Genomic DNA, 13,265 nt, shown 5'->3' with positions numbered 1-13,265 from the left:
CCCACGATTCGCAAACCCACAAATTCCAAACCCTGAAACCCTAAAATAACATTCCTCTCTAGGTCCATTGTAATATCTCTCTGTCTTCTCTGTTTCTCATACCTGGTACCGACCATGCAACAAATCATGAAAATCTTCCACTACCAGCGCGGAAACTATCACTTCCTTCCAAGAGAGAAGCAAATAGCGACCCAAAACACCCTTCTACGGGAAATGACCTGGAGGGAAATCCCAAAATGGATCACTGCTGAATGCATCTTATATTTGTTGTGCAAGATTGATACGAGGAGACTTGATCGACTGACTATGCCTTATTATATTACGATGTGTACGGAGATAGGGATACTGGTATGCGGATGTTTGACTGATGTTGTGGGATTGTGGATGCTTCATTCGGAGGGGATTGAAATTTTTGGGAGAGTGTATGGTGGTGGTGTGAGAGAAGTGTCTGTATCATTGTCGCAATCATTGTTGTCATCGCCCTCGTCGGTCGATTCGCAACCTCGTCCCTCTTTCTCGCTGGGAAATTCTCGAATGTTGACATTGTCTTCTTCATCGGTGTTGTCGAGTTCTTCGACGATTGTCGATCGAAATTCGTTGAATTCAGACTTTAGAGCTGGAAATAAGGATCTGGAGAAATAACACGAATCGATATCTCGCATGAACTAGACGATTGGTAACGAGCAAGCACTTTCTCAGAGGATATATGTACAAATATAATTTGCACCGAGGACGGTCATGGCTATGCAGTTTGGATAAGTTAAGCCAATGAGAAACTTTCGATTTACTCGAGCAAAATGCAATAATTAAAACCACATTCTGATATCCATCAATTGATACAACAACATATGACTCAAGTGCTAGTCGCTGCAATCTTACATACTTTTTTATGTTCTTTCCAGTCTGCCTTTTGACACGCCGGACCACAATATCTTACTCCTCTACATCTCCCGCATTGCTTATGAACCGTGTCTCCCTGTGAGATATCGCCACACTTTTTACATCCCCTGGAGTCAACTATACTGATTTGATCAACTAACGTCCGTGTTAATCCATCTATGCGAAAACCTGGCGAGGTCGACATTGAAAATATTCCCTTCTCATACCTGTCATGTTCTTCCTGCGAATAATGCGCTTCAACGTAATCTACCGTCGACAACGGCATAAGAGCAATCCTCGTCGTATATCCACTAAGAATTTTCCATCCTTCAACCCGCGGAAAACCTTCTGCAGTTTTTCCTTCGCCGCATGCGCAGATTGGCGACTGATTTAATTCAGTATACGACGATACTGAGCCAAATTGACGGTATTTGCAGCCTGGACCATGGTCCCAGCCTTTTCGACATGCTTCTACGGTTGCTGGAAGCATTCTTCTCATTAACTGCTCATCTACCTCTCTCATACCGTAGGAAATTGGCTGAGTGGTTTTACAAGCAAGTAGTTTCTCGATTACAGGGGTGATCGGAGAGGATTCGGCTGTAAGCGGAAGCAGATATGAATCTAGAACAACCGAGCTCTGATCAATATTATGTCGCAAAGCCGAGACAAAGATGATCATTGAGATACTACGTGGGTCACCACTATCAAACAAGAATGTCTGCTTCCGACCTAGAGAAGATGGCTGAACGAAGGAAACCGCCATGTTGTGGATGTAGCTTTTGATTGTAAATAGAGCAGGAACATCTTCTTGGAGTCCAATATCAGATTTGCGCCAGTACGAGCGTTCTCGTGCACAGAACATACTATGCATGAGATTCGAAATCCATTCCCCAGTCTCGCGACCAGTACTAGATATGATTGGCTGCTGATCCATATTTACTTTGGGAATTGTGAGAGGATAAGCGTCTGAGCCATCCAGCACAACCGGAAATTGATTCAGTGTGTAACCTGTATTATTTAAAGCTAAATTCGGCTTTGCAACCAATGTTTTCACCTTGTTCAAAGTATCGATCGTTGCTTCATGGAGAGAAACCGGATATGGGAAATGGATCTGGTCGATTTCAAAACCGTTGAATCTTTCGGAAATAATGAAAGGAGATATTTGGCGGGCTCTGATGGCACTTTCGGTTGCTAAATGCTCAAAATTCTTTCGAGTTTCGAGGGACTCAATTGAAAGACCGTCTGTCATTCGGACAAAGCAAGGATTTTTAGAAGTAGAAGATATGCGTAGGACGGCTGCATGATCCGTTGCAAAAGGCTGTAATCTGACTCCTGGCGGCTCTCTTAGAATCAATACATTATCCTCAAGACTATAGCTACATATAGCCCCGCCGTACATATAGTTCGCACTCAATCTGCTGCTGCTTAAAAATGCTAACTCTATTCGTGTGGATTCTCTGGACTCTAACATCAATACTAAGGAGGGTACAGCACATGTCACAATTAAGTCCGATGTCCCCTTCAAGCCTTGTGGATCTTCAATCACATCGTAAGCATCATTGTCATCAGCTCGTTGGACCAGACTACCAAAAAAGCACTGAAGCGACATGAAGCTGGCCTCGGTCTCACTTTTCGTATGCCGGATTTTGATTTGTAGCCCAACCGTAGCATACTCGTTATCTATCTTCAATGATTCAAGGATCTCGCGTGGAACACTCAGAGAGATCCAAACCAGACGAGGAAATTCATTTTGATCTAGTGAATCCATGCCACTTTCTTGATATCGTAAACTCAACGGACCATTTTTGAATTCTTTTTGGCTTGCAAGCATGATTTGACGAGGTATTTCCAGTAAAGATGGCCGGGAACAAATGCCTAGTTGGTAGAAGTGTAACGATAACTCGAGAAGTTGAAGACCACCCATACGCAATTGATCCTCCCTTTCGATATGTTCGAGAAGAGAGTCCCCAAAGGTTGACAGCTGATCATTCTTGACACAATCTTTCGCTAGACAAACAAGAGCGGAAAAGCCAAGACGATTGTATCTTAAATGATGTATTTCCTTTCCGGTAGTTGGAGACATGGACTCAACTTCGAACATCCTCGAATAGAGCTTGAAGAAGAAAAGGGCGAGCTCGTGCGGTTCGAAAATCAATTCTCTACCTGCTGGATCGTCTAGATTTGGGTATCTCCACTCAACTCGCATATGATAACTATCATTGTTATTTCGATGGACTGAAAATTGTCGTTGGGCATTCAGCCCAACGGCATACGTGGTAAGCCCGAATAAGTGACCGGATGGTGCCAACCCCAGAAGTAGTGAGAAGGTTGTGATATCGCAACACAGGATATGAGATAGAATTTCAACTGGATCTTTGGTATAAAAAGACAGCGTCTCAGTAAATATGACTGAGGTTGCCTTGCGAGACAATAATGGCGCGATAGCGGACAGCAGATTCAGAATGCCAAGCGGATCAGCCAGATTGTTGGTGTCGATGACGTCAAATGTATGGATACCGCTTGTCGTACCAGGATTGTAAAGAGTCAGTGGAGTTGAACGCCATGCCATGGTAAATAAACTGAGCAGTTTCGTTTCTGGAGTTCCATTAACTCCTAAGCTTTGTAGCGCATAAGAGAATCTCAAAGCATCGCCGCAAAAGAGTCGTATGACTATTACCTTCTCACGAACCCTTTCCCCAAAACTCGCACCCCACTCCTGAAATTGAGTCTTTGCTTGTCTCACAACATTTGCTGCCAATTCCTCCTGGGAAGAATTCAAATTATCGAAGGCGCTTGCGAGGCGAAAGCCCAAAAGAGGATCCGAGCTCGAAGAGATTGCAAATGCGTTTCCTGCAGATGTAAGTGCCATCAGCGGATTAACAAGTTGACCATCGAGTTTCAAAGCTTCCACATCATGCGAATTCCCCGCGATCACACCGTGGTCCCAAAATCCAGCGAAGGCGTCAACAACTGTTTGGATGGCACTTTCCCAATTGCCACCTGCTGAACGAAGAGCAGACGCATACTGTTTCCGACCACAGACATCCTGGACCCCGATATCCTTCTTTGTAACATATTGCTCTTTCTTGGTTGAATTGATCTCTGATTTAAACTTTGTTTCGAAGTGATCTCTTTCCCTGGAATCTGATCTAAGATTTGCGATCTCGAGATACTGAGTCCACATTTCTCGAACTTGGTCCAGTGTGTCTTGGTTCATGAAACAGATTGATGCGCCATAGTTTGAAGATGACCATACTTCTAAGTTCGCCGATTGTCGAAGAAGTTTGCAAATCTGCTTCTGTAGCATGGCATTGTCGGTGTTAGTTATGTAGAAATGGTAGAATATGTTCCAGATTGATGCATAGGGCTCATTGTCAATGACGAGAGAGAAGAGAAGAGTGTTGCGCGCTATATAAAAGATTTATTAATATGAGAATCTGGAAGGAATAGGATGGTGGGCTGTCTTACCCAGAATTGCACTTTCTGAATCGCAACACACGAACTCCCATTTTATCGGTTCATCTATAGAATAGAGCATTAATACTTGCGCATACTCTGATTCGCATCTTGAGATAACATGATGTCTCACCTTGATTGCACCACAGGGTAAACAGCAAGTTTCTGGGATCGCCACAACCCAACAACAATACTCTTACCGCATCATCCTTCTCGCAAACAGGGCGCCGAAACTGTAACAAATTGATGGCTGGAGTATTTCCAAATGGATAGAAAAAGGGTTTTACATTAATCCTAGTCAGTCCCAGCATCTTGAGAAGTGGTTGGGTTGTGGAAGAAGAGCAGAGGAGGGAAAGGCAATATCTTGTGAAGTCCAGGGAAGGTCAGTTTTACCCCAATCAACCGAATTGCCGACTTCATTTATTTTCTCAACCAGAAATTCCATACAAAAATCTTGTTGCCATGGGAAGAAATAGAATCAATTATCTGCTTCTACATTCCCACTCAATGAATGGATTAAAGAGATGGTTTCATAACATGTGTTTTGGTGAATTGAAACGACAACCCCAACGAGACACACAAAGATAAATCAAGGAACCGGATTCACTTGAATCTGTCAAATGACTTTTCCTTGGATGAGATGATCTATGATCTTCAATGAACATAGAACAGCGACGGAAAGCTCGCAAACAAAACAATGGAAGTCCTCACCCACAAATGCAAACAGTCCTAGAAGGTATCAAACATGACCTTCCAAGTGTTAGTTTGTTTCCTGTCAAAAGCACAAAAATGTTTGTTTCATTGCTGAGGCATCTGATTTGACCATTCAAGCCTTGCTGATTTTCTTAGAGGAGATATGAATTCCACATATCTTCAAACTCTCCATGTTTCTTCAATCTTGCCCGCTTCCCTTTGCTTGGAAGTCTGAGCAATCTATACCCATTCAGACACAACATAGTTCTGGTATGGAATGCAATCAGATGTTGAAACTTTCAAGCTATCCAGACAATGTAAGATCGCCGAGTAGTAATTTCAGATTTGTCGGTGCAGTTTTGCGGCCAAACCCAGGTACACCAGATTCAAAGGGCACGTCTAGTCAGGTGTGTATCAGGTTGAATCGATGAGCTATGGATGGATCTACACTGCTATTTGAAAGCATATAGTCGCCTAGTGTCAAGTGACATTCGCGAGAGTGAAGACCAGTCTAGACAATCAATTCGCTGTAATCGTTCCATTCACACAAGTAACCCCCATGCCCTCCACACCTTCCAACCCCGTACACACTTCTCCCGCCGCAGTCCCATTCTAAAATTTTATTAGTAACAGAGACCATCCGCAAATATCTGTGGTTGACTTACTGCAGTAGTCAAATCAATGCCCTCGAAGTGGAAGTCCTCGCAATGAGCACTATCATGACAAAGTAGATACAACCCAGTCTTTGGCGATTCATCTATAAAATACAACATCAATCGTCAAATTGCTATGCAACGAAGTATGACTTCTCAAAAAGATCAAAGTGGGAAGACTCACCAGTAGTAGCATACCAACACGGATCACTCACACAACTCGCATCCCCAACCACCGCCGCCACACTCCCATTAATTCCCTCCCATGTAAACCCTTTCGCAAAAGCCGCAATGCTAGTATTCGTTCCGCTCGGGATACCCTTTTCCTGATCATAATAATCCTCGATAAAATGGATTGGGTAGCTAACATTCTTCACCTCGATATTTCTCCATGTCACATTACTCACATCACATGTTGTACCTATCGCCCCCTTGAACCTTGCTGCCATCAAACTATCATAAATATACGCGTTTTCAAACGTATAATTACCGCCTGTGCCTGAAGAGCAAGAGACAGAGAGACCGTGCGTTCCAGAGGCGATGACATTGCGCATGGTGACGTTTGTGGCAGGAGGTGAGATGTTGATCACATCGTCACCATTGTGAATTTCGAACCCGTCGATGAGGACGTTAGATGCAGAGAGGTCAATTCCATCTATTCGTTCAATTAATATTCCACACTCTGAGGAATTAAGCTGAGATGGCTCTGATTGGAACAGATACATACCAGTATTAAAAGGAAATCTATCATTACTCCTAGCGTCGATGAAGGTATTCCTCATCTCCACATTACTTCCCCCTATCGAAAACACCCAGGCCACAGGATTAAGAATCTTAAGATTGCGAATCACAAGATCGCTTCCAAAAGTATCAGCAACAGCCTGTCGATAAGAGGAAGGGGGAAAAGGCAACATCTCAAACATACGTAACCGTAAACCCGAACCAATGCGGCCGTCCTCCTTGCACCGAGTCCCACGGACTACTCCACCAATTCTCCCCATGCGCCAAAAACCAACCACCACTTTGCTCCTCACTGCCCTCAAAAGTCACATTTGTCCCCTTGAGCGTGATCCATCTTCCCGGATAAATACGCGTATTGTTGACCACCAGCTGTACTGCCGTCACATTCTCACTCAAACTGATATTGCCCTCAAACGAGAACTTTACACTCGTAAGGTTTTTGAAACTGAGGGGAGTGAGTAGATTATACGTGACGTTTGGTTCGAAAAGAATTGTCGAGTTCGGACCACATAGATTAACAGCTGTGGTGATGCCTGGGGCGTCGTCGATTAAGGGGGAGGAGTTATAGGGCATGGAACATAATTTTGCTGAAGAGAGGGGGAAGTAGAGAAGCGAGAGGATGAGAAAATCGTGTAACTTCATGTTTGACAAGATACTGGACAACTCTTGGCTTGTAATACAAGTATCGAATTCAATTTTGTACAGGTCGCCTTATGAATATAATATATCGCAAGTTTAAATGCCGCATTGAAATTGCCTGTAGGGTAAACGCATGCGGGACATTCCGGGGATTTACAGTTTCGCTAACCCTGGTGATTTTAATCAAATGTTCCTATAGTCAGTGTAGTGCCCACGAATCAAATCTTTAGCTAAAAATTGGGTTTGACATCCGATGTTGCATAATGGCGTTCTATGTGGACATGTAATTTCAATTGTAAGAGAAAGGGGCGAACCAGGGGAATAAACTTTGGAAGGTCACTGATGGCCTGGCCTACATTACTGGGCATGTTAATCCACAAATCGGATGAATACTCGTGGGTGCATCGACGATGTAATAATCAATTCCAAAAGCGGGTATGATGAGCGATCACTCCTTCTAGGAACTTAATTTTGGTAATATCTTAAATACTCGCCACAAATATGAATCAACAAGTTGAAAAATGTCAAGAGGTTGTGCATCCTGTGATATGTATTATAATTTTTTAGTGTACATGCTGTTTGGCAGTGCATTGCAGTCAAAGACCATTGCCTGACATTTGATGAATTTGTCTCGGCAATTAACTGCGATTGACAACAAGCCCCTTTTCTTCCTCAAATACAATCTTCCTCTTCCTGTGAGAGATTGGGTGAACGCCGTATCATACCTTTCAAATGCTACCCATTCAAACTTTTCTTGTGTTTGATATGGTGACTGATATTTATGCGGAAAGACCTCTCTTCTCACTCTCCGAGAAGAAAATGACCATTCTCCATAATTTTTTCACTAGAACTTCTGCTTCCTCATCCAATGCCTGTAAGAATGTTAGTAAACATATAAAATGATACACAAGTCAAAAGCAAAAGAGATTTACGTACTCCCTCCAACTGCTCCACCAATTCCTGTGGCTTGCCTCTGGTCCTAACATGCTCCTCAACAACCTCCACAAGTAACTGTTCCTGCACTCCCAGATATTCCACAATCTTCTTCTCAACGAACGGTCTCAACTTCTCCACGATTACAGAATCATCCACAAAGTCCCACTTGACATCCCATGCCCAAAGTCCCTCTTTCTCTGTAGGTATCTCTTGTGCAAGTTGACGAACCGCTTGATCACGTTCTTCGTCAGAAAGGCCAGCTGCTGCTGTCGAAGGATCGAATTTGATTGGGATGAGTGTGCGTTTTGATGCATGATCGGCTTCTTCCTCATCTTCAAGGAGACCTTCAACTTCAGCGACAGTGCGACGAGGTGGAGCTGCTTTTTGAGCTTTCTGTGCCGCAGCTCCAAGGGACAATTTGAAGGGCTGTTGAGCCATGCGAGAAGATCTCGTTTCGAGTTCTTCAGCTTGACGATCGAGGAATGAGTCTGCCAATCCTCGAGCTTGCTCCTTATCTGACGTCTCGCGGCGTCTCTCATGTTGTTCCGCCATTCTATCTCTCTCATCGGCAGCAGCTTCACGTTGAACGTAGATTGCCCGATTTCGAACCCAAAGACTTCTGTCTACATAATATGGATCAGTTTTGCGAGCAGCCTCAGCATCATCGTCCCATTCCTTGAGTCTTGCAGCCATCTTCTGTTTCAGATTATCCGCATTCGCAATATCCTCATCTTCACGTTCTTTTTCTCGTTGAACAGCTGCTGTGCGAGACTTTTCACGATTAAGCCAGCGCCTTTCTTGGTCAAGATATTGCTTCTCAAGTTCTGCCTCTTTTTTCGACTTTCTTCTTCGCTCGAGTTCCTCATCGCTAGCATCACTGTCCTCGTCCTCGCGGTTATAATAATTGTCCCCGCCGGATCCAGCATTGATACCACTGCCATTAACAAATTTAACGCCAGCTTGATAGTCTCGTGGTATCTGTTGGCCTTGAAATTTAGGACCCGAAGGTGCATTGGGTACACCTCTAGGCCCAAGAGGTATATTATTCGAACCTGCAGAAGGCCCACTGGGAATTTGTGGCCCGGGGGAAGCAAGGCGTGAAGGTCGGGGTGCGCCGTTTCTTTGCCTTTCTAATACTTCCATCTCCTCCTCGCGCTTGAGACGTTCAAGGTCTCGTCTGTTACTTCTATCTCTAAAAGCAGCAATTTCTTGTGCAACCGTTTCTCTCATTTCGGCTGGAATATCCGAAAGCTCATCGTCTACTGCCAATGGAATGTTAACAACTTCAACGTTGTCACCCCCGTTTGCGTCCTGCATAGCAATATCCTCAGAAGTCTCTTCAGCTTTAACGAACATAGGTGGATGAAACAACTCATAAAGTACCGCCTTCAGCCCTATTCTAGCAGCATCGAGACGTGTTTGGTCGCCTGTAGCATTATCGGCTCTCGAAGCCTGATGATTTTCCAAATAGTTCAGAGAATTATCATCCACAAAGACCAGTAGTTTGCTCTTTTCCACTTCATCCTCCCCGTCCTTCTTAGTGCCATCAAAAGGCGGTTGTTTCTTGGTTGGAATTTCAATGTCCTTCAAAATTTCTACAGCCGTAGCCAGACTCTCCGCATCATCATATTGCGCAAATCCGAAACTACACTCCTTCCCAGCTCCATCAATAGCTCTATCCCATCTGCGTAATCTACCTGCCGAGCTCAAAATCCGCTCGATTCCCTCGTCACCGCCAGCCCCTTCCGTAATACCGCCCACAAATATAGTTCTTACGATCTCTTCCTTTGTAGGCGGCACTAAAGACATGATACTTTCTCTCATTGATGCCATCCTCTGTGCATTTTGGGTATACGCGGTAGCTCTATCTGACCCTCCTCCAGATATAGGGTCTATTCCCGAACCATTGGCTGAAACTGGTGTATTGGATTTCGCAGGACCGGTACCTAATCTGATGACAGGCGCGCTGAAGTTGATATTCGGCATGTTGGTCGGAGGTTGAAAACTAGCTGGAATTCCGCCGGGTCGTGAAGGCTGTGGAGTGTTGGCTTGCTGTAAACCTGGGGGAGGAGCTGTACCTGGCGCAGACATGCCCGGTGGAGGTCCTACTCATCCTTATATCAGCTGAACAAATCGATACTCCATTCATCAAGTGTTTCTTACCCATTCCCGGAGGTGGTCCCATGCCAGGCGCAGACCCATTTTGACCTGGGAATCCGCCAAATCCTGGAGGTCTACCATATGGCGACGCTGGATGGATGAACATTCATTAGCAAATGATGAAAGACGAGGGAGATTCAAAGCCATTAGTTATCTTACCACCAAAGGGATTATACGACATAATTATCAAAGCCTTGAAAGTCGAATATAGCGATTTTAGTATCTGAGTATTTGTAACTGGATTTGATAAACAAAAAGAAGAATTAAAGCTGGCGCAATCAATGTTTCTTTCGCGGTACAATGTAATATTTACTTCGAAGCTCGATCCCGAGGATCCAAAATTCGTAACGCACAGACAATATAAATTTCTTAGCGCGTCACCCCAAAAAAGCTCATCGGTGCCGGTATCAACGACATCTCTATTGACGACCTCTCAATCTAATCATCGTAAGTTTAATTCTTCTCGCAGATCCTCAGTTAAATATCTAATATTCATATAGTATCATGGAGCTAAGACGTATTGGATCGGCCGCAATTCGGTCGAGCACTAGAGATTCACCACTCGCCCAACTATTACAGTCCAATAGACAGAACGTAATAAAGATTCCCATAGCTCATCGGGCACTTTCTACAACTTCACGAGCACACGCACCAAACCCAGAGCCCACTACTCGAGCGCCTTTTACTCCAGAAACATCCACATCCTCGCCTTCACTTTCAACCCGAGAAGCTTCTAATGGCTCTCCCGCAACCCCTCCCACTCCAAAAGAAGACACCCTCGAATCGCTCGGCACGCAATCTATCAGCCAGACCCTTAGTTGGATAAAACCTGACCACCGTACCGCTCCTTCGCACTTCAAATCTTCCTCTGCACAATTAGAGAACCGAAAGACCAGTCCTCGAAACTATCAGTCGCCCGAACTGAAATCCTCCAGTCTTCTCAGCCGATTGAGCAATCCCACGATTTCTAATCCCTCAAGCAATTTGTCACGCTCCCCGGGGATGTCTACACAATTTGCAGGAATGCAAGTTCCCAATAAGAAGACTGGAGTGATAGGAAGTCATGAGGATTTCATGCATGAAGTTGCCTCACTGGTAAACCCAATGCAACCTCCACGTACCCAAATGCGTCTTTCACCCCGAACTGGTCGAACGGTGGATATTAAATCTAGTATAGATTTGTCGCGGGGAATCCGAATGTTGGAGGCCTCATGTGCATTGAATAAAGTACGTCATGATCAAACACATCAGAGGTTTCACGAGAGAGGTGGTATGAAAAGGAAGAGACTTCGTCGACAAAGGTGGAGAAATAACTTCATGGAGGGATTTAAGGGCATTGTGGGCAGAGTGAAGCAATTGAAGAATCAAGGGTGGTAGAAAATTCCATGGGTGGGAATGTGAGGGTGGAGGTGTGACCTACTTGCAGATACTTTGCAACCAGAGGACAGATGAAGTACTCGTATATTGCTGAGAGAGTCTAGGAAATATAGACTTCACCATTATGTATATCACTATAGAGAAGTAACATAAGACTGTGGACACCCCAGGAATGAAACTTAAAATAAGTTCCAAGCTTTCAAAATGCACAGATGAACACACTGGGCACCTATCAATTTGGGTTGCAGCTTCAATATCAGCCATATTCGTGTACTCGGAGGCAATCTGAACATGAGATCTGTAGGACAGAATGCTTTTTCAACCATATGAACAGGCTATACACGCATGCCCTCATTGGACTCCATGCTATGCCCTCGTCAAATCCCATCAAATGTAGTACGAATGTCTCCCCTATTTCGTTTAAGCCAATGGCTTCGAGCCCAGCGGCAGATCAGCGGCAGATCACTGATGCAGACATTCCTCTGATTTGCCATCAAAATCATGTGGTAAATCAAGGTTTCATGGTAAATCAACCAGTCGGTATTTTTACATCGAGATTCAATCGAACCAATCAAGACCCTCTTATAAATCTATCAAATAAATTTTCTTTGTACCCTCGAAATTGACTGTGGCTGCTGTCTCATATACAATTAGCGGGAGACCTCGTGCTTTGAAGCTCAAGCCACTTTCCAGTCACCCAAAAATCATGCGCCACACAGCCACAAGTCCACCGGAGTCAGCTGGGGAGCTATCAATATCTAAGATGAATCCGAATATGAATTCACGAGCTGATGTGCTACTTCTAAAATCCGGATGATGTTACTTAGTGCGCATATCATTACTCACATTCTTATCAAATCACCTCTTCCTCCATAAAGTTGGCAGGTCATCTCAACCAAGCTTGAGTCAAGCAACCTGCTGGCTGCTGTATTATATCAAGCATTGCCGACCTGTTCCAAACGTACATCTTCTCCTCTCCAGTTGGGCCAATCATACATAGAAGTACTGGTTGGGATACGAATATTTCATCTTTAGAAGCATCACTTATTTTATCTACTCAATTACCCTCGCCCGAACAGCCAGCAACGCGTCTAGAACAACGCAAATTCAAACAAAGGAAAAACCCTTCAATAGCACTCGACTCGCCCTTCCCATTCAACTCGAGCTTCGAAGGTAAAAAAATCTGTCGACTTTTGAAATCTAGTTACAAAACTCAATCTATAGATCTACCGGGGGCTCGGATGCATCTCCGGAGCCTACCTCGCGACCCGGAGAAAAAGCCGAACACTAAGATTCTATATCTTAATAAAAATCCAATATTCAAATAAGAAAGCTATATTTCTTTATAAAATTTTATACATCATTCATTTATCAATAAAAGGTTCTTAATATCCCATTTCAAAAAAATTAAAACCTAAAAAGAAATTTATTTTTAATTTTGATAAAGATTGATTTCTAGATTCTTCTATTCTTGCGGGTTAGGTGTCCGGCTTTTCCTCCGGGTCGCGAGCCTACCATCTAATTAATCATATCCGAAATCGCCCCCGTCCTTGTCATCGGAGGAAACTCCGTCTCCGCGATGATATCGAGTTTCCACAAACAACCAAACCCTTAGACAACCACATCAAATCGGAGTTCCACCATTCTAAACCTCAAATTGAATCAAATGCAATAATCCTCCATAATTCTCAGACACACTATGATGAAATCCAACGTGGAGTAACTCGCCGC

At 44.0% G+C, this 13,265-nt stretch overlaps 4 protein-coding genes across 4 annotated transcripts; 1 reads left to right on the top strand and 3 right to left on the bottom strand.

Annotated features, from left to right (window-relative positions):
- Positions 1-1,031: 1,031 nt before the first annotated feature.
- Positions 1,032-4,458, bottom strand: EAF01_001057 (uncharacterized protein; the record flags this gene model as incomplete). The annotated part of the gene is made up of 3 exons (XM_038909307.1): positions 1,032-1,068; positions 1,107-4,287; positions 4,434-4,458. 3 exons carry the CDS (start codon positions 4,456-4,458, stop codon positions 1,032-1,034), a joined length of 3,243 nt encoding a protein of 1,080 aa, XP_038776213.1.
- Positions 4,459-5,547: 1,089 nt separating this feature from the next.
- EAF01_001056 (uncharacterized protein) lies at positions 5,548-7,064 on the bottom strand (the record flags this gene model as incomplete). The annotated part of the gene is made up of 5 exons (XM_038909306.1): positions 5,548-5,640; positions 5,694-5,785; positions 5,866-6,336; positions 6,409-6,539; positions 6,607-7,064. The coding sequence occupies 5 exons, from the start codon at positions 7,062-7,064 to the stop codon at positions 5,548-5,550; spliced, it is 1,245 nt and encodes a 414-aa protein (XP_038776212.1).
- Positions 7,065-7,531: 467 nt separating this feature from the next.
- Positions 7,532-10,338, bottom strand: EAF01_001055 (uncharacterized protein; the record flags this gene model as incomplete). Its single annotated transcript, XM_038909305.1, has 4 exons — positions 7,532-7,933; positions 7,998-10,102; positions 10,161-10,247; positions 10,317-10,338. The coding sequence occupies 4 exons, from the start codon at positions 10,336-10,338 to the stop codon at positions 7,841-7,843; spliced, it is 2,307 nt and encodes a 768-aa protein (XP_038776211.1). The 3' UTR covers positions 7,532-7,840.
- A 323-nt stretch (positions 10,339-10,661) lies between these two features.
- EAF01_001054 (uncharacterized protein) lies at positions 10,662-11,534 on the top strand (the record flags this gene model as incomplete). The annotated part of the gene is made up of 1 exon (XM_038909304.1): positions 10,662-11,534. The coding sequence occupies one exon, from the start codon at positions 10,662-10,664 to the stop codon at positions 11,532-11,534; it is 873 nt and encodes a 290-aa protein (XP_038776210.1).
- Between the last annotated feature and the right edge of the window lie 1,731 nt (positions 11,535-13,265).

Source organism: Botrytis porri (genome assembly GCF_014898465.1).
Source record: "Botrytis porri strain MUCL 3234 chromosome Unknown BPOR_001, whole genome shotgun sequence".
NCBI lineage: Eukaryota > Fungi > Ascomycota > Leotiomycetes > Helotiales > Sclerotiniaceae > Botrytis > Botrytis porri.
This window is presented reverse-complemented; position numbering and strand designations above follow the sequence as displayed.